This window comes from Oncorhynchus mykiss, chromosome 4 (genome assembly GCF_013265735.2).
Source record: "Oncorhynchus mykiss isolate Arlee chromosome 4, USDA_OmykA_1.1, whole genome shotgun sequence".
Taxonomy (NCBI): Eukaryota; Metazoa; Chordata; class Actinopteri; order Salmoniformes; family Salmonidae; genus Oncorhynchus; species Oncorhynchus mykiss.
Window position 1 is genome coordinate 27,907,379 of NC_048568.1, and position 21,798 is coordinate 27,929,176.

The 21,798-nt window shown below is 44.4% G+C and overlaps 1 protein-coding gene across 3 annotated transcripts in view; it reads left to right on the forward strand.

The window, feature by feature from the left end:
• The window catches only part of LOC110522440 (ATPase family AAA domain-containing protein 2B), a 161,445-nt gene that overhangs the window by 106,456 nt on the left and 33,191 nt on the right, over positions 1-21,798 (forward strand). For 2 of the 3 annotated variants that reach the window (XM_036976043.1, XM_036976045.1), the window contains 2 exons: positions 15,050-15,868; positions 16,948-17,075. In XM_036976043.1, the coding sequence (XP_036831938.1) occupies positions 15,050-15,868; positions 16,948-17,075 (947 nt within the window). The remainder of the gene's footprint in view (positions 1-15,049; positions 15,869-16,947; positions 17,076-21,798) is intronic. The other variant, XM_036976044.1, reaches the window with a different exon arrangement.

Here is a 21,798-nt window from a genome sequence, read left to right on the forward strand (position 1 = left end):
TCCCTCTATCCCTCCCGCTATCCCTCCTTCCCTCCATCCATCCTATCTATCCTTCATCCCTCTCTCCCTCTAACCATCCTTCCATCCCTCCCTCTATCCATCCCTCTATCCCTCTATCCATCCCTCTCTCCCTCTATCCGTCCCTCTCTCTCTATCCGTCCCTCTCTCTCTATCCGTCCCTCTCTCTCTATCCATCCCTCTCTCTCTCTATCCATCCCTCTCTCCCTCTATCCGTCCCTCTCTCTCTATCCGTCCCTCTCTCTCTATCCGTCCCTCTCTCTCTATCCATCCCTCTCTCTCTATCCATCCCTCTCTCCCTCTATCCGTCCCTCTCTCTCTATCCGTCCCTCTCCCTCTATCCTTCTCTCTCCCCATCTTTTTCTCTTCTACTGACCGTCTGTGGTTGAGCGTTCATGCTCCAACTATTTCCATGCATTATTGAAGAGCTGCAGATGACAACTCATTTGCTTCCATTCTGTCTCACCTTTTCCATATTACACACATACACTGACTGACCTTTCTTTCTCCTGGGAAATGGCTTCATAGAGCTGACCTTACCAAGACTCCAGTGCTTTTAACTGGTCAGGACTGCAAAGTAGGGAGGTGTGTTTGTTGGTGTTTCATAATGCATGTGTTGGGAGGGGGCGTGTGTGACATAATGGACTGTAGCGTCTGTAGGAAAAGAAGGGGTCACTGTAGTGTTGCTTTTTGATGACTTTTCATCCTGCATCTCTACCTCTCACCACAGCGTAGGCATGAGAACACGTGTGTGTGTGTGGTGTCGCTGTGTGTGTGTGTGTGAGCAGCGTAAAGGTTACTGTACTGTACTAAAAATCCACAGCAGGCTATGCCTAATCACTGTGCTAAGGAACGTGACATTTCCAAATTAATTCTGAAGGGCAAATACAAACTGGTGATCAAAAACCAGCCGCATGGCTTGAAACACAGCTATGAGAGGGGCTTACATATACACACACACCAGAGAGTTTTCTCTCTCCCTTTGCCACTTTCTCTTGCTCTCCTTCCCTCCCTCCCATCTCTCACTTTTCTTTATTTTCTCTCCCCATCTCCCCTTCCGTATCTCTCCATCTCTCTTAGTCCTCATCTCTGGTTCCATGCCTCCAGCAAAATAACAGTCAGTGCCATGCTTCAGACAGTAATGGACAGACTCTCGTCCCTCTGTACCCCACTACTGTACCCTACTTCAGCCCACTGCAGGGGTAGGATTCTCCCTGATTCTGTGTGTGTGTGATTTCCTGGTTGACAGGAGGTAACAGTGCCAGACGCACCCCGCCTCAAACTCATCACTTTGCCAGCGGTCACTCACCCCAGCTTGACAAGGACCAAACATGGACACCACAGGCCTTAGATGCTGGCTACTGTGGCACGCCTGGCATACTGTAGGACTCCTTCACTCCTCTCGTCTCCCTCTTCCCTCTTTTTGCTTCTTCTACTCCCTCTACCCTGTTCTTCCTTTCCATTGCCGCCTCATATCTAATTTAATCCTAACTGCACTCCCTCTCCTCCTCCTTCCTCACATCCTGAGTGGTGTGGAGCCTCGCTCAACTACTAGGTTGATGGTGCCAGGGCTGGTGTTGGCAGATAAGTGCTGATAGCCTTTGTGCACACATTCACTTATAAACATGTGTTGTGTCCCTGTCCTGGTAGATACTACAGCCATGCATTTAGAGCTCACCTGTAGAACTCCATGTACATTATAGAATGTTGACTATTATGCTTGTGTAGAATAACACATTAGATGCTTGGGGACATGTTTTGATGACCAAGGTAGCTTGCCATTGTATTACCCTGCTTTGCAAACCTTATGTAAATAGAGAATTGTGACTAAGACCATATTCACTCAAATGCCGTAGTTTATATTGTGTTGGCGTCTGTTTGAGATGGTCTGGAGTGTTTTGGTTAACTTATGGGCAATTCCACGATAATGGAATGAGGCTGAGACTCCGATTTTTCACATTAAACTGTATGTCAAACAAAAACCAATGATTGCAAAGTTTAACAAACCATACAGCTCTATGCACAAGGATGACTTTTAACCATTTCCGCTGAACATTTTACAGAAACACATTTACTTGAAGAACAGTGAAGATGCTAAGTTTGGTAACAGAAGGACCGTTTGTCGCCGTTCTGTTACTACATTTTGCATCTGCACTGTTACGTCCTGTTACCGTGGAATTGCCGCTATACAGACAGACGGAGCGATGGCCTAAAGGATATCTGTTCTTTTAGCTGTACTCAGTTACCTTGGCAGCGTGTTTTAGCTGTACTCAGTTACCTTGGCAGCGTGTTTTAGCTGTACTCAGTTACCTTGGCAGCGTGTTTTTGCTGTACTCAGTTACCTTGGCAGGGTGTTTTTGCTGTACTCAGTTACCTTGGCAGGGTGTTTTTGCTGTACTCAGTTACCTTGGCAGGGTGTTTTTGCTGTACTCAGTTACCTTGGCAGGGTGTTTTTGCTGTACTCAGTTACCTTGGCAGCGTGTTTTAGCTGTACTCAGTTACCTTGGCAGCGTGTTTTTGCTGTACTCAGTTACCTTGGCAGGGTGTTTTTGCTGTACTCAGTTACCTTGGAAGCGTGTTTTAGCTGTACTCAGTTACCTTGGCAGCGTGTTTTTGCTGTACTCAGTTACCTTGGCAGGGTGTTTTTGCTGTACTCAGTTACCTTGGCAGGGTGTTTTAGCTGTACTCAGTTACCTTGGCAGGGTGTTTTTGCTGTACTCAGTTACCTTGGCAGGGTGTTTTTGCTGTACTCAGTTACCTTGGCAGCGTGTTTTTGCTGTACTCAGTTACCTTGGCAGCGTGTTTTTGCTGTACTCAGTTACCTTGGCAGCGTGTTTTTGCTGTACTCAGTTACCTTGGCAGGGTGTTTTTGCTGTACTCAGTTACCTTGGCAGTGTGTTTTTGCTGTACTCAGTTACCTTGGCAGCGTGTTTTAGCTGTACTCAGTTACCTTGGCAGCGTGTTTTTGCTGTACTCAGTTACCTTGGCAGGGTGTTTTTGCTGTACTCAGTTACCTTGGCAGCGTGTTTTTGCTGTACTCAGTTACCTTGGCAGGGTGTTTTTGCTGTACTCAGTTACCTTGGCAGGGTGTTTTTGCTGTACTCAGTTACCTTGGCAGCGTGTTTTTGCTGTACTCAGTTACCTTGGCAGCGTGTTTTTGCTGTACTCAGTTACCTTGGCAGGGTGTTTTTGCTGTACTCAGTTACCTTGGCAGCGTGTTTTTGCTGTACTCAGTTACCTTGGCAGCGTGTTTTTGCTGTACTCAGTTACCTTGGCAGGGTGTTTTTGCTGTACTCAGTTACCTTGGCAGGGTGTTTTTGCTGTACTCAGTTACCTTGGCAGCGTGTTTTTGCTGTACTCAGTTACCTTGGCAGTGTGTTTTAGCTGTACTCAGTTACCTTGGCAGGGTGTTTTTGCTGTACTCAGTTACCTTGGCAGGGTGTTTTTGCTGTACTCAGTCACCTTGGCAGGGTGTTTTTGCTGTACTCAGTTACCTTGGCAGCGTGTTTTTGCTGTACTCAGTTACCTTGGCAGCGTGTTTTTGCTGTACTCAGTTACCTTGGCAGCGTGTTTTAGCTGTACTCAGTTACCTTGGCAGGGTGTTTTAGCTGTACTCAGTTACCTTGGCAGGGTGTTTTTGCTGTATTCAGTTACCTTGGCAGCGTGTTTTTGCTGTACTCAGTTACCTTGGCAGCGTGTTTTTGCTGTACTCAGTTACCTTGGCAGCGTGTTTTTGCTGTACTCAGTTACCTTGGCAGCGTGTTTTAGCTGTACTCAGTTACCTTGGCAGGGTGTTTTTGCTGTACTCAGTTACCTTGGCAGGGTGTTTTTGCTGTACTCAGTTACCTTGGCAGCGTGTTTTTGCTGTACTCAGTTACCTTGGCAGCGTGTTTTTGCTGTACTCAGTTACCTTGGCAGGGTGTTTTTGCTGTACTCAGTTACCTTGGCAGCGTGTTTTTGCTGTACTCAGTTACCTTGGCAGGGTGTTTTTGCTGTACTCAGTTACCTTGGCAGCGTGTTTTTGCTGTACTCAGTTACCTTGGCAGCGTGTTTTTGCTGTACTCAGTTACCTTGGCAGGGTGTTTTTGCTGTACTCAGTTACCTTGGCAGGGTGTTTTTGCTGTACTCAGTTACCTTGGCAGCGTGTTTTTGCTGTACTTAGTTACCTTGGCAGGGTGTTTTAGCTGTACTCAGTTACCTTGGCAGGGTGTTTTTGCTGTACTCAGTTACCTTGGCAGGGTGTTTTTGCTGTACTCAGTTACCTTGGCAGGGTGTTTTAGCTGTACTCAGTTACTTTGGCAGGGTGTTTTTGCTGTACTCAGTTACCTTGGCAGGGTGTTTTAGCTGTACTCAGTTACCTTGGCAGGGTGTTTTTGCTGTACTCAGTTACCTTGGCAGGGTGTTTTAGCTGTACTCAGTTACCTTGGCAGGGTGTTTTTGCTGTACTCAGTTACCTTGGCAGGGTGTTTTTGCTGTACTCAGTTACCTTGGCAGGGTGTTTTAGCTGTACTCAGTTACCTTGGCAGCGTGTTTTAGCTGTACTCAGTTACCTTGGCAGCGTGTTTTAGCTGTACTCAGTTACCTTGGCAGCGTGTTTTTGCTGTACTCAGTTACCTTGGCAGGGTGTTTTTGCTGTACTCAGTTACCTTGGCAGGGTGTTTTTGCTGTACTCAGTTACCTTGGCAGCGTGTTTTTGCTGTACTCAGTTACCTTGGCAGGGTGTTTTTGCTGTACTCAGTTACCTTGGCAGGGTGTTTTTGCTGTACTCAGTTACCTTGGCAGCGTGTTTTTGCTGTACTCAGTTACCTTGGCAGCGTGTTTTTGCTGTACTCAGTTACCTTGGCAGCGTGTTTTTGCTGTACTCAGTTACCTTGGCAGGGTGTTTTTGCTGTACTCAGTTACCTTGGCAGTGTGTTTTTGCTGTACTCAGTTACCTTGGCAGCGTGTTTTAGCTGTACTCAGTTACCTTGGCAGCGTGTTTTTGCTGTACTCAGTTACCTTGGCAGGGTGTTTTTGCTGTACTCAGTTACCTTGGCAGCGTGTTTTTGCTGTACTCAGTTACCTTGGCAGGGTGTTTTTGCTGTACTCAGTTACCTTGGCAGGGTGTTTTTGCTGTACTCAGTTACCTTGGCAGCGTGTTTTTGCTGTACTCAGTTACCTTGGCAGGGTGTTTTTGCTGTACTCCGTTACCTTGGCAGCGTGTTTTTGCTGTACTCAGTTACCTTGGCAGCGTGTTTTTGCTGTACTCAGTTACCTTGGCAGGGTGTTTTTGCTGTACTCAGTTACCTTGGCAGCGTGTTTTTGCTGTACTCAGTTACCTTGGCAGCGTGTTTTTGCTGTACTCAGTTACCTTGGCAGCGTGTTTTAGCTGTACTCAGTTACCTTGGCAGCGTGTTTTTGCTGTACTCAGTTACCTTGGCAGCGTGTTTTTGCTGTACTCAGTTACCTTGGCAGGGTGTTTTTGCTGTACTCAGTTACCTTGGCAGGGTGTTTTTGCTGTACTCAGTTACCTTGGCAGCGTGTTTTTGCTGTACTCAGTTACCTTGGCAGCGTGTTTTTGCTGTACTCAGTTACCTTGGCAGCGTGTTTTTGCTGTACTCAGTTACCTTGGCAGCGTGTTTTTGCTGTACTCAGTTACCTTGGCAGGGTGTTTTTGCTGTACTCAGTTACCTTGGCAGCGTGTTTTTGCTGTACTCAGTTACCTTGGCAGCGTGTTTTTGCTGTACTCAGTTACCTTGGCAGTGTGTTTTTGCTGTACTCAGTTACCTTGGCAGGGTGTTTTTGCTGTACTCAGTTACCTTGGCAGCGTGTTTTTGCTGTACTCAGTTACCTTGGCAGTGTGTTTTAGCTGTACTCAGTTACCTTGGCAGGGTGTTTTTGCTGTATTCAGTTACCTTGGCAGGGTGTTTTTGCTGTACTCAGTCACCTTGGCAGGGTGTTTTTGCTGTACTCAGTTACCTTGGCAGCGTGTTTTTGCTGTACTCAGTTACCTTGGCAGCGTGTTTTTGCTGTACTCAGTTACCTTGGCAGCGTGTTTTAGCTGTACTCAGTTACCTTGGCAGGGTGTTTTAGCTGTACTCAGTTACCTTGGCAGGGTGTTTTTGCTGTATTCAGTTACCTTGGCAGCGTGTTTTTGCTGTACTCAGTTACCTTGGCAGCGTGTTTTTGCTGTACTCAGTTACCTTGGCAGCGTGTTTTTGCTGTACTCAGTTACCTTGGCAGCGTGTTTTAGCTGTACTCAGTTACCTTGGCAGGGTGTTTTTGCTGTACTCAGTTACCTTGGCAGGGTGTTTTTGCTGTACTCAGTTACCTTGGCAGCGTGTTTTTGCTGTACTCAGTTACCTTGGCAGCGTGTTTTTGCTGTACTCAGTTACCTTGGCAGGGTGTTTTTGCTGTACTCAGTTACCTTGGCAGCGTGTTTTTGCTGTACTCAGTTACCTTGGCAGGGTGTTTTTGCTGTACTCAGTTACCTTGGCAGCGTGTTTTTGCTGTACTCAGTTACCTTGGCAGCGTGTTTTTGCTGTACTCAGTTACCTTGGCAGGGTGTTTTTGCTGTACTCAGTTACCTTGGCAGGGTGTTTTTGCTGTACTCAGTTACCTTGGCAGCGTGTTTTTGCTGTACTTAGTTACCTTGGCAGGGTGTTTTAGCTGTACTCAGTTACCTTGGCAGGGTGTTTTTGCTGTACTCAGTTACCTTGGCAGGGTGTTTTTGCTGTACTCAGTTACCTTGGCAGGGTGTTTTTGCTGTACTCAGTTACCTTGGCAGGGTGTTTTTGCTGTACTCAGTTACCTTGGCAGCGTGTTTTTGCTGTACTCAGTTACCTTGGCAGCGTGTTTTTGCTGTACTCAGTTACCTTGGCAGGGTGTTTTTGCTGTACTCAGTTACCTTGGCAGGGTGTTTTTGCTGTACTCAGTTACCTTGGCAGGGTGTTTTTGCTGTACTCAGTTACCTTGGCAGCGTGTTTTTGCTGTACTCAGTTACCTTGGCAGCGTGTTTTTGCTGTACTCAGTTACCTTGGCAGCGTGTTTTTGCTGTACTCAGTTACCTTGGCAGGGTGTTTTTGCTGTACTCAGTTACCTTGGCAGGGTGTTTTTGCTGTACTCAGTTACCTTGGCAGCGTGTTTTTGCTGTACTCAGTTACCTTGGCAGCGTGTGGAATTCAAAGCAAAGAGTTCTCTGATCTATTTTATTTATTCATGTTGTTGCAATTATGTGTTTGTTGCCTTCTGCTCTTCAGTCTTCATCCACTGTGGAAGCTGGTCAACTTTAACGCCCACATCACTAGATATCCACTTTTTCTCGAGCTGAAAGACGATGCCCAGAGCTTACCCATGTTGCACAATGATTCAAGTAAATGTCATCGTTTTAGTCAAAGTATGATAAATCCATGTGAATGCAGTGTCTTTTCCTATGATATGATAAAACAAATGATTTTCAGCTTACGTTTCGGTTCAGGGCTGGGTTTTATTTCAATGTTATTTATAGTTACAAGTAATTTGCGGCATGCATGATCATGAGCAAAGTCATTGTAGCCTATAACTTAACTTCCCATGTGAGAACCATGAGCACGGGCTGACTTGGCTTTGCTGTGCCGAAGCGTATATCTTTCACCAGTTATCCATATTACTGGAGCGGCATCTTATTTTTTCTTACTATTTCTATGGTGGACCGCGGCCACAATTTATGGGAGATGGCAGAACTTTGGCGATAAGAATAGATGGCGAAGTCAGAGAGAGGCCAGTGGTTTCCATCTATGGGGAAGTTTTCCCTAAATCAATGCTTATGACAAATCCAGCTCCAGAACCAGCCATATAGCCAGCTGGCTAATCTTACATGTTGTATAAAAAAATAATTCTCTAGGACAGGAAATTAAGTCGAAATAGTGGCGGCATCTTATTCTGGGTGGGGGGGTTTAAGGCTAAGACCTTGACTGACTTTCTGTCTCTTCCTCTTGACACTTTCATTCTCCCTCTTCCCCTCTGTCTTGTCTACCCCTTTCTATTTCACTCACTCTCTTTTTCCCAGACGTCCATAATGATCAGAAGTTGAAACCTGCAGCAGCATTCCTCTATCTATATTTTAGTAGACAACACAAACCCATCACATATTCACCCTACTCACTGGGACTTCATTAAAACACAAACCCATCACATATTCACCCTACTCACTGGGACTTCATTAAAACACAAACCCATCACATATTCACCCTACTCACTGGGACTTCATTAAAACACAAACCCATCACATATTCACCCTACTCACTGGGACTTCATTAAAACACAAACCCATCACATATTCACCCTACTCACTGGGACTTCATTAAAACACAAACCCATCACATATTCACCCTACTCACTGGGACTTCATTAAAACACAAACCCATCACATATTCACCCTACTCACTGGGACTTCATTAAAACACAAACCCATCACATATTCACCCTACTCACTGGGACTTCATTAAAACACAAACCCATCACATATTCACCCTACTCACTGGGACTTCATTAAAACACAAACCCATCACATATTCACCCTACTCACTGGGACTTCATTAAAACACAAACCCATCACATATTCACCCTACTCACTGGGACTTCATTAAAACACACTCCATTGGTTCCATGTCATTTTTTTGATTGTTTTCTTTCACTCGTGTGATTTTTAAGAATGCCAAACAAAGTTGTGATCAATCGAATTGTATTCCAACCATTTCTTCCTGTTGTATTTATCTGGCGAGCGTTAGGGATTTTTTTTTCTGCTGAAATGTCCTTCATATGCACAATCGTGTGGTTGCATGCACATGCACACACACACAGTGGCAGTAATTGCATGGCATTAGCTGCCTAGTGATGAGCCAAAGTGTGAGGGCTTCTGTGATGTATTGTGACAACTCAACCCCCTCAATAACCTCTGATGGCCCCATGTCTCGAATCCTACTCTCATTTAGCTGGGGATGTTGGATTTAGTTTTGCTGGTATCTGAGAATTCTTCTATTTGAAGGCTTCTCTCATTTTGAGTAAGAACAATTGATTCTGTTTGGTATTTCAGCATCTCCTTGATATGTCTTGAGTTTCTATTTGCCTGGAAATGTGCTTAGTTAGGTAACCTTGCCTACACCTACCTTGTCAAACAACTATTTAGTAACACAAGGATTCATTACTAATTCTCACTGAAGAACAATGCGTCTCCATCTAGCAAATGGAAAGGTGGGAATGAAGAGGGGAAGTGACAAGAGAACGGGTGTAGCTTGAGTGTTATGACGTCTCCTTCGGGAGCTTCCTAGGAGGTAATGCATAATGAATCACCATGAATCAATACACACACACACACACACACACAGAAGCCTTTCGTCTGTGCAGTGATGTGGCCAGTGTATTTTATATAGCAGTAAGATAAAGCTCCTAACTGGTGATACTGAGGTAAATTTATTTGTGGGAAATAATGTAGTAATTAGCTCCAGTGAGTACTGGCATGGCGTAGTTCTGTATTGATTCTTCAGGAGATTACCCAGCTGTGGTGTTTTATCACTCCAATGGACCTTGACAATAATTAAATGGGCTGGCAATCGGGCTTAATGCACGTTTCAAACGCACACTGGACCAGGCATGTCTGACCTCACTACTTAGTAAAATACTTCACAGTGCGTGCTAGGTTTGCACATTTTGGGGAATATTCAGTGGTGGAAACTTCCTGTGGGAATTAACGGGAATATATGGGAATTAATGGAAATATATTCAAATGAATATAAATACCATTTAAATGTAGATGTTTTTTAGAGGCAAATATGGAGACAAACCTTTTATCTTATCTTAAGAAATGTTTAAAAACTATTTCGTTACGAATTTAACTTTTAATGAAATGAGTTGACTCTACACATGGGATGATTTCATTGAACAACAAAAGAACGGGAATATTCAATGATCTCCAATGATCCATCGCATCTCCCAAAACACGTTTTCCACATACATCTGTAAAATGATAGAAAGTAAAGCTTTGATTGTCTTCCTTTCAGGCTTCCATGTCTTCTCAGCATGTTCTTTGCGTTGGTGTGTGGGTTTCCAAACAAGGACCAGTTGCGCTCTGAGGCAGCTAATGTTGTGGGATTTGGAGGATGATGGAGGCAACAGGGGGAAGAGCCTCAGATCCACAGAGTCCCTTAAACCAGGTGGCTGATGAGATATGTTGGTACGACTGCCATATTGCATTTCCATCCCAAAGCCCTTGCTTGGAAGTGTACTTCGCCAGACTGCCAAGAACCTTGCCCTCATCCAGGCCAAGGTGGTGAGACACAGTAGTGATGACACCATAGGCCTTGTTGATCTCTTGCCAGCATACTTTGGGTCCAACATGTACGCTGCAGTGTGTATGGGCCTCAGGCAGACGTCTTTCCCTCCAGTCTTCCCCGTCTTCAGACTCCTTCCCCTCCTGGAGACTCAGACATGATGTCAACACCACCCCAACGCGTGTTGCTGGGCAGCTTCAATGTGGTGCTCTTATTCTTCTCACTTTGCTTGGTGAGGTAGATTGGCGATATAACTTGATGCCTAACCATTTCCTTGGCTCTCTTGTAGAGTGTATCCATTGTTTTCAGTGCCAAGATGTCCTTGAGGAGCAGATTCAATGCATGAGCAGCACAGCCAGTGGGTGTGATATGAGGGTAGGACTCCTCCACCTTAGACCAAGCAGCCTTCAAGTTCACAGCATTCTCTATCACCAGAGCAAATACTTTCTGTGGTCCAAGGTCATTGATGACTGCCTTCGGCTCATCTGCAATGTAGGGACCGGTTTGTCTGTTGTCCATTGTGTCTGTGCTCTTGTAGAATACTGGTTGAGGGGTGGAGATGATGTTGTTAATTATTCCTTGCCCACGAACATCCGACCACCCATCAGAGATAATAATACAATATGAATGTCCTTTCTCTATGATTTGCTTGACTTTCACTTGAACTCTGCATCCAGCAAATTAGTAGATAAAGCATGTCTGGTTGGAGGGGTGTACGCTGGGAGAAGAACGTTCAGCATACAGTGTTGAAGTGTTTATTCATGTTCTTGATTTGCGCAACGGTCATAAGCTCCCGCAGCAGCACTTTCAATAAGCGGGAATAGAAAATAAGTCGGTGTCAGAGTTGTCTCACAAACAACTTTATTTTGAATGGCTTACTAATTGTGTGTATGTATGTATGTCAACAACAATGAGATAAAACATGTCCTTACACAGCTCTCTGGTCTTGGCCATTGTGGAGAGGTTGGAGTCTGTTTGATTGAGTGTGTGGACAGGTGTCTTTTATACAGGTAACGAGTTCAAACAGGTGCAGTTAATACAGGTAATGAGTGGAGAACAGGAGGGCTTCTTAAAGCAAAACTAACAGGTCTGTGAGAGCCGGAATTCTTACTGGTTGGTAGGTGATCAAATACTTATGTCATGCAATAAAATGCAAATTAATTACTTAAAAATCATACAATGTGATTTTCTGGATTTTCTCTCACAATTGAAGTGTACCTATGATAAAAATTACAGACCTCTACATGCTTTGTAAGTAGAAAAACCTGCAAAATCGGCAGTGTATCAAATACTTGTTCTCCCCACTGTATATATTTTTATTTGGCGTACCCCCGACGCATTGCCTTTTGCCTATCAAACTGTAAAAATCCTAAATATGCAATTAGATAATACTAGTTATTTATAACATTCTTTATAGAAAAAAACACCAGCATGTTCAACCCCAGAGTAGCGAACTCCGCAGGATGACGGACGTTTGTGGTCTGTCCATTCTTTGCCCTGATGATCTTTTTGCATATTCTGCAATTGACTTGGGTCAGTTCTGCTGGTTAACCTTTATCATTCGCCCTGAAACTGAAAAACTGCCTAACGGGATGACCTGCTTTTCTTTCCCACTACGTCAGCCATCATTTTTTCCAGATTAAGCTACAGCAGGTTATACTGTGGTTGCTAAGGCAGGCTATACTGTGGTTGCTAAGGCAGGCTATACTGTGGTTGCTAAGGCAGGCTATACTGTGGTTGCTAAGGCAGGCTATACTGTGGTTGCTAAGGCAGGCTATACTGTGGTTGCTAAGGCAGGCTATACTGTTATTATTTAATGAGATTGTTTTGGGCTTTTGTAGCAATTTAAATAAGAAGAAAGACATGTATGCCCCAAATCACAATTCTGGTATAACCAATGTGTCTTTTATATTGCCTTCTTCCCGCCAATGAACCCCTCCGTGCGCAACTCACCCTGCGGCTGTAGTTTGGAAAATGCAGCGTGTACAATCTGACCCTGCAGAATAGAGGTCGACCGATTAATCGGAATTGCCGATTTAATTATGGCCGATTTCAAGTTTTCATAACAATCGGTATTTTTGGACACCGATTTGGCCGATTTTTAATTGTCATTTAATTTTTTATTATTATTATTTTTTTTTTTACACCTTTATTTAACTAGGCAAGTCAGTTAAGAACACATTCTTATTTTCAATGACGGCCTAGGAACGGTGGGTTAACTGCCTTGTTCATAACGACAGATTTTTACCTTGTCAGCTTGGATTCAATCTTGCAACCTTACAGTTAACTAGTGTCCAACGCTCTAACCACCTGCCTTACATTGCACTCCACAAGGAGACTGCCTGTTACGCGAATGCAGTAAGAAGCCAAGGTAAGTTGCTAGCTAGCATTAAACTTATCTTATAAAAAACAATCAATCAATCATAATCACATGGTTGATGATATTACTAGTTTATCTAGCGTGTCCTGCGTTGCATATAATCGATGCGGTGCGCATTCGCGGAAAAAGGACTGTCGTTGCTCCAACGTGTACCTAACCATAAACATCAATGCCTTTCTTAAAATCATTACACAGAAGGATAGATTTTTTAACCTGCATATTTATCTAAAAGAAATCCAGGTTAGCAGGCAATATTAACCAGGTGAAATTGTCACTTCTCTTGCGTTCATTGCACGCAGAGTCAGGGTATAGGCAATAATAATACAAGTTTTGTTTTCGAAATGATAGTTTCCGGATTCTGCAATATTAATGATTAATGCTCGTATTTCTGTGTTATTATGTTATAATTAAGTCTATGATTTGATAGAGCAGTCTGACTGAGCGGTGGTAGGCAGCAGGAGGCTCGTAAGCATTCATTCAAACAGCACTTTCGTGCGTTTTGCCAGCAGCTGTTTATGACTTCAAGCCTATCAACTCCTGAGATTAGGCTGGTGTAACCGATGTGAAATGGCTAGCTAGTTAGCAGGGTGCGCGCTAATAGCGTTTCAAACGTCACTCGCTCTGAGACTTGGAGTGGTTGTTCCCCTTGCTCTGCATGGGTAACGCTGCTTCGAGGGTGGCTGTTGTCGATGTGTTCCTGGTTTGATCCCAGGTAGGAGCGAGGAGAGGGACGGAAGCTATACTGTTACACTGGCAATACTAAAGTGCCTATAAGAACATCCAATAGTCAAAGGTATATGAAATACAAATGGTATAGAGAGAAATAGTCCTATAAATACTATATTAACTACAACCTAAAAACTTCTTACCTGGGAATATTGAAGACTCATGTTAAAAGGAACCACCAGCTTTCATATGTTCTCATGTTCTGAGCAAGGAACTTAAACGTTAGCTTTTTTACATGGCACATATTGCACTTTTACTTTCTTCTCCAACACTTTGTTTTTGCATTATTTAAACCAAATTGAACATGTTTCACTATTTATTTGAGGCTAAATACATTTTTATTGATGTATTATATTATGTTAAAATAAGTGTTCATTCAGTATTGCTGTAGTTGTCATTTATTACAAATAAATTTAAAAAATCGGCCGATTAATCGGCATCGCCTTTATTTGGTCCTCCAATAATCAGTATCGGCGTGGAAAAATCATAGTGGAAGTTTCACTATGTCGAGCTTTACCACACCCTGTGACATGTTTACTGAACTTTCTCAGACTCTTGCTCCCACTCTAACTAACCCTGTGACATGTTTACTGAACTTTCTCAGACTCTTGCTCCCACTCTAACTAACCCTGTGACATGTTTACTGAACTTTCTCAGACTCTTGCTCCCACTCTAACTAACCCTGTGACATGTTTACTGAACTTTCTCAGATGGCAGACTCTTGCTCCCACTCTAACTTTTTTTTCATGTGTCAGTCACATCCCTGCAGCAGTAGCATTGGCTACCACCTAAGTACCGTCTCTATCTCTCTCCCACTCTCTTTTCATCACTCTCCAGTTCTCTCTGATTATGACCAAAGGTCCACAAAGTGAAATGCAGTCAACATCTCAAACACTAGAAATCCTTTCTGCCGGACCACAGCGCTGTAGAAAGGGAGGGGTGGTCAGTTCATTATGCCAGACTCTTTGGCTTGAGAGCAAAGGGAAGTCTCTTCGCGTGAGGGAACAGTAGGCAAATCCAGTTTGGCTCTGAGATGTGGGGATCTGGGGCTTCTTTCGATTGTTTTCAGTTAGAAGTTTGAGCTTCCTCCCTTTCTCTCTCACCCGCTCTCTCTCAATGGTCTGCCTCATCCAACTAGCAATTACTCCCACAGCCCCTCTTTACGTGGGGCTAACTACGCTCACCTCCCCCTGTCATGTAGAACACAGACCACCGCAATGTAGTGGACATCTGATGCCGCCCTTGTATTTAAGACCTGGCAGGAACAAGGCAAATCAGTTGCTAGGTGTTAGTCCACTGTCACGTCAGCCCAGTGAATTACCACTTAATGAAGGTCTATTTGTAAGGATTCACATCAGATTCAGATCAGACTGGGAAATTCATTTGTTAATGTGCTTAAAAATGATGTACATAAAACACAGCAAACGACACAATATAATTCATTTAAACTAGTCATGGTCTTCCATTTAGTGTGTTAGAGCAGGGTCTAGAACAAAAAGCCAGTTTAGTAGAGTCGGGTGTGTGCAGGTGGAACCAGTGCAGTCGAGACTGGTGTGTGTAAGCGGAACCAGCGTAGTAGAGTCGGGTGTGTGTTCCATATGACTGAATTAACCAAACATTTTTTTTTCTCTGCTTCCAGATCACATGAAGAGGAAAATGCGTCGGCGGCCATCTTGGGGGCGGGGCATCATCAAGAAGAAGAAGATCTACAAGAAGGGAATGGAGGAAGAGGAGGATGAAGGTGCGGAGCCTGAGCCAGAGAGCCTGAGCCAGGATGAAGACTCTTCCTGCGACACCATTGACCCTCAGCCCAACGGACACCACACACAAAGCATCTCCATGGAGGAAGAGCACTCCAACGCGGCACCTAGGGGCCGGAGCACAGAGACTGAGACACAGGGGGAGAGCAGCACAGGGACAGGGCCCAAGAAAGAAGAGACACCGGCTATAGACGACAAAGCCAAAGACCTCCAGTCTAAAAGCGAGTCTTCCCCATCTGAAAGGGAAGAGTCTCATTGTAAAGGCGAGGAGCCTCAAGCCCAGTACAAGTTGATCCAGTCTGAAGATGAGGGGTCTAAACATAAAGATCTCCAGTCTAAAGATAAGGGTACCCGGGCCGATGGCGAGAAGCCCCAAGACCAGCCTGATGATCCCCAGGCGAAACACAAGGAGGCCCAGTCCAAGGCTGAGCAGCACTTGTCAGCCCCTAAGACGGCCACAGCGCCCCCTGTCCCTCGGGAGGAGTGTGTGAATGGGGATGAGTCCTTGGACAGCTTGGACTCGCAGGCCCTCAAGAGCTCTGAGACAGAGGAAGGTCCTACAGAGGGCACAGGTGAGGGGGCGGAGGGGAAAGATTATATGTCTGCAAAGAGCAGAGGTATTCAGGAGCGCCCTCCTCAGGACGGGAGGAAAGGAGACATAGAGACGGGCGAGGAGGAGCATGAGCAGGATAGAGAAGGTACTGAGAGGTTATCTGGGGCGAACTTCTACCTACTCCTAGAATCCTGACTTGATATATGCTAAATATATCTGTCTAACTTTCACTTGTATAAATATTTCATCATGTCAATGGGTTAATTTGAGTTACTCTGAGTTACTTGTACAGATTATCCGTTCTGATCTTTCCCCCAGAGAGCACCAGACAACCTAGAAACACATCCACAGATTTTAACAGGCAGTCTAACCTCAAAAGACTCACACTGAGTTTGCTTGTAAAATGACAGGACATGAATAATCCCAGAAGTATTTCATGTGAAATGTTTTCCTTTAGTCTACAGACAGCATATTTCAATTAAACCCTCAAAAGCTGCTGAGGTCGTGTACCTTTGTAGAATATCCAAAACCACTCTCGATTTATTCTCAAAAAAAGGTTTTATTGTGAAAAATGTCACAAGGTTGGCTCTTTTCTCCCTCTCACATTTTGTCTTTGGCCTTGGACCGTTTGCCATTGATTTAGTGGCGTGTAGTGTCTGGGACAAGTGTGAGTTTGTGTGTGTGCGGTGTCTGGGACAAGTGTGAGTTTGTGTGTGTGCGGTGTCTGGGACAAGTGTGTGTGCGGTGTCTGGGACAAGTGTGAGTTTGTGTGTGTGCGGTGTCTGGGACAAGTGTGAGTTTGTGTGTGTGCTGTGTCTGGGACAAGCCAATAGGCCTGTCTGTGTGTGCGTGTGTGATAAGCCAATATGCCTGTGTGTGTGATTAACGACTCAGGACTGTGGATTGGAAGCCCTGAGCTACTGGGTGATTTGGGAGGCCTGGAGTATTAGTGGTGGCTGGATCCTACAGACAGTGTATTACCACTCAGGCTGGTAAACTAGAAGCCAGCAGATCACAGGCTGTGTATGTAGCGGGCCAGCTATTCTTGTTCTCTTTGGTTGTCAGGCCTTTGCTTCAATTCAAACAAGCCCTGGTTTGTGAATAGGCTTTGTCATATGGTATGTTCTCCTAACCTACCTGGTTAATGATGGTATATAAACAATTATAGGTCAAAGGTGATTGTAGGTGGGCTGCCGTTTACCTGTTCTCTCTTTCTGTTTCAAGGCGTGTCCAAGGGAAGGAAGAGTCAATCAGAGCAGTCGAAGGGTTCGGCTGACATGACAGAGGAAGAGTCTCCACAGATCCCTCCCACTCCACCACCTCCACTAATGGTCGATCACCAGCGACTCACAGTAAGTGTTGTGTGGCCATGTTCTGTCTCATGCTGATGAGAGGGGAGTTGGGGGATTGAGGAGGGGAGGAGTAGAGGACAACATGGGGATTGAAGGAAGGAGAGAGAGTGATTGGGAGGTGGAGGATGGGGGACTCAATCATGGGAGACTGGCCCCTAATCCTCCCCAGGATTCAAGCCTCTCTGGGGCTGCTGGTGTCACTCTCTCCCTTCTCAGATGGATGCTCCTGATTTCTTAGACTAATATCGTCTCCTCTCGGAGAACCCAGTCTGCCCTCACTCTCTCTCTGTGTGTTCTACAAGACACACTTTAAATCCCTGTCATCCCAGAGAGGACCGATCCAATTTAAGTGGCAGACAGCAGTGCATCTCTGATTCAACTCCGCGTCTTCACTCAATCAACAGGTGTTGTTTCTTCCATACCGCCATTTCAAGAACGCAGACAGGACATGACTCAAACATGAGGCATTCTGCGCTTTCTACTCTCCAGCTACCCGCTCCGACAAGTTGGTCTCTGAATTGATTGACAGGATAGGAAAGTGAATATGGGCAGCGGTTTCCAGACACTTTACACAGTCATGCTTATGTTCCACCTAATTCCCTGGGTGTAAATTGGGGCAGTGCTCTTTTTTTACTCCTTTGGCTCTCTACCGACCGACCAAACGGCCCTGGTAGGAACAGGAAGAAGCAGCATGGTTGTAGTCTAATTGGTGTAAAATAAGTGCTCTCCATCCCTGTGGTTTCTCTTCCTCCATGCCTATATCCCACTGTGACATCACCCACATCCCCTGCTATCAAAGCGTTATCTCCCCTTGGTTACCCTTGCCCCAGGGGGTAACGGAGATTGAGGGGTGCGCGGTTTCCACCTTGCCTCTTCCGTCGCTCGTCAGTGGCGTCTCAAGTGATTGACGGGTCTGATTCTTCCGTCTGGTCAAAGGTGGGTCGTGTTTGACCGATGCTCCCAATTAAAAAAATAAAATGTAAAAAATCAGAATAAAAATAGGGTGCGCCACAGTCGCGGGTGGAACCGTGGGAACGCTCCCTCCCTATGAACGCAGACTGCGCTAATCTGGAGGCTTATTTGTTAGGCCATGGAAAAAGAGGAGATATCTTTAAGACAGATTGTGAAAAGAGGGCACTGTGTATAATTGCTTTTTCATCCACCCGGCTTACGGAACAAATTGAATTTCCGGTGAGCGGGGTGAGAGTCTACGTTTGAGGCTGATATCGCCACAGTGGTCGGGTAGGGCTGGCTCGCTGCCTGATACGTATTAGGAGGGGAGTGGTGTGCCACGTTCTGTTCCTCCTCTCTACTTCTCTTTCATTTATATTAATTAATTGGAGGTCTCATTACTTCTGACATTTAACTTGGATGGCAGGGCCCCTGAAATCCCTTTTGGAATTAAGCAAAACCTGGACTCTGCTAGTTCCTTCAGTCACACAGGTTCTACTAGGCAGATGGTTGTCACCAGCAGTGTTCTTCAGCCCTGCTCCTTGAAAGCTACATGGTTTGCATGCTTTTGTTACAGCCCAGCACCAACACACCTGATTCTACTAATTAGCCTACTTATTGGTGGTTAGTTGAATCTGGATGTTAATGCTGAGCTGGAAGAAGGGGGGGGGGGGGTCGATACAGTTGCATATCGCAACATTATTTTGGGATGATATCGATATTTGATTGCAAGTACAAAATCTAACATACTTATTAGCTAGAGATAGTCGGCTATACCCGAGACAACTCCATTTTTTGTCCTATAGCTTATTCTCCATCTTCTTGGAGAATTCCCAGCCCTTGAAAATGTGCACATCCCCAGGAACCAGGTTGAAGAAACTAATGAAGCACTTTTGTTGTGCGTTACTCCCAGACCCCCTCTGTTTCATAAATAATCAGCCACACTGACAGACAGAACCTTTTCATAAGTGCCAGGGCTCCAGGCAGCGGCCGTTTAGTTGCATTTTGCAACCCTTTGACTTGGCTGTGCGACCAAATCATGAGCTGGTGCCACCATTTGAAAAAGTTGGTGACAGCAGTGCCACCAGGGGAAAACGTTTGTCTTGAGCACTGAGTGACCTAGATTACAGCAGAATTATCATATATTAGGGAATCAAATCTCATCCCATTATTTATATCCACCTCCCCAAAGAACATGCAGGCTTCGCTACAAGAGCAGGCAGGGCAATTTTCCTTAATGTGTTACGCAGCTGCAAATGTCCAGTGTGCATATATAGGCTGTCACACTGAAGAGTCTCCCCTGATGCCTAACTATTACAGCATGTCAAGATTTCCCATTTCAGAGCTGTCCGTCCACAGAAGTAGCCCCATTGTCAGTTTGTCGTCTCTGCCCATTTCCAACACTAATAACAGCAGAGGGAGCGAGAGAGAACGCCTGCTAGGGGAAGAAAACTGCTTAATGGCCGGTGCCAGGAGCGAAGCGCTTTGATTGTCAATAAAAAATAAATAACTTTGAGTGCTTGCTTCCTTTTCATTTTTATTCATCGCCGTTGATGTTCTTGACAGCGTGGTCATTTGCATGTGATAACAGCTTTCCATTTGGAGGACTGGCGTTTTGAAAGGGCTTTCATCCACGTCAGGATCCAGCTACATCAGCACATCAGGAAAACACAACACATGCGTGCGCTTACACACACACACACACACACACACACACAAAAAGAAAGCCGTCATTCACTCCTCATGTCCAAAACTACTCTCTGTGAGTGACTAGCACACACACTGCAGCTAGTCCTGTTTTTCCCCCTCTCTAATGCACATTGTCAAAAGCCTTTCTCTGAGAAAGGGTGTTGAGTGGCATAATGCGTTCATTTATGTCCAAGCTGTCAGGTTGGCTCTAACTGTCTGAGGCTGTTTGCTTTTGCTTTTGACAAAATACTGAAGATGGAAGGAGAGGAGTGAAGAGAGTGAGTGGAAGAAGACGGGAAAGAAACCGAGGAGGTAGAAAAGGAGTAGAGGGAGAAAAGCACAAGGGGAGAATAGATTGGAGTCCAATGTTTTCAGATAACAGCAAGCTATAGACACTACAGAGGGGTTAATTGCTGACCTCATCCACTCGCTCACACACTCAAGTATACTCTCAATATTGCACAGGAGTCACTGGAGTAACTCAGTTTCTCTGGACCCCTGCAAGGTCGGAGTCCCCTCCACTCCTAAAATAAAATGATATGTGTCACCCAGACAGCCACTCTCAAAGTATTGACTACCGATCGCTGTCCATGGTGCTGAAATTGTGATGTCTATGAAGCTGCATGCCTAATGATGATAGGCTTTCTGTGGTGCCAGGGCTGGTACAGTGACTTCAGAAAACATTCATACCCCTTGACTTATTCCACATTTAGTTGTTACAGCCTGAATTCAAAATCGATTATATATATATATTTTTTATCTACATACAATACCCCATAATGACAAAGTGAAACATGTTTTTAGGAATTTTTGCAAATTTATTGAAAATTAAATACAGAAATATCTAATTTACGTAAGTATTCACAGCCCTGAGTTAATGCTTTGTAGAAGCACTTTTGGCAATGATTACAGCTGAGAGTGTTTCTGGATAAGTCTCTAAGAGCTTTCCACACCTGGATTATGCAACATTTGCCTATTATTCTTTTCAAAGTTCTTCAAGCTCTGTGAGTTGGTTGTTAATCATTGCTAGACCACCATTTCAGGTCTTGTCATAGATTTTTCAAGTAGATTGAAGTCAAAACTTTAACTCTGCCACTCAGGAACACAGACACAGCATGGGTTCAAACTTTAGATCCCAGTTCCCACATTTAAATATTCAAATTCATGTTATCAAACAAAACTATGCCTCATTTGATCTCTGGGACCTTCAGGATGACAAATCAGAGCAAGATTACTGAATGCAAGTACATTATTTACCTTCAGAGGTGAATGTTATAAACCAGTTGCCGTGATAAGTGTTTTGTTGTGCTCTCTCCTCAAACAATAGCATGGTATTTTATCACTGTAATAATAGCTACTGTAAATTGGACACTGCGGTTATATTAACATTTAATTTAAGCTCTCTGCCCATATAAGACATGTCTATTTCCCGAAAGTTGGCGGTTGTTTACGCCATTCCAGTCACATTAGCGTCCGTTAGCAACAACCGTCCCGGTTTAGGAACACCGATCCCGTAGAGGTTTTAACACCTTCACCATGCTGAAAGGGATATTCAATGTCTGCTTTTTAAATGTATTTCTACCCATCTACCAATTTGTTGCCCTTTGCGAGGCATTGGAAAACCTCCCTGGTCTTTGGGTTTGAAATTCACTGCTTGACTGATGGACCTTTAAAATGATCTGTATGTGTGGGGTACAGAGATGAGGTAGTTATTCAAAAATTCTGTTGGACTATTATTGCACACATGTCCATGCAACTTATTATGTGACTTGTTAAGCACATGTTTTACTCCTGAAGTTATTTAGGCTTGCTGTGTAAAAGGGGTTGAATACTTATTGACTGAAGATATTTCAGCTTTTCATTTGTAAAAAAAACTTATGGGATATTGTGTGTAGGCCAGTTAAACAAAATCTAAATGGAATCAATTTTAAGGCTGTAACACAACAGAATTTGGAAAAAGTAAAAGGGTGTGAGTACTTTCTGAAGGCACTGTATAGTTTGCTTTAGCTAATGAATACATGTTTATTGGTAGGCCAATTTGGTTGTAATTTTCTCATGTTAAGCCTAACATTTCACCAAGCTA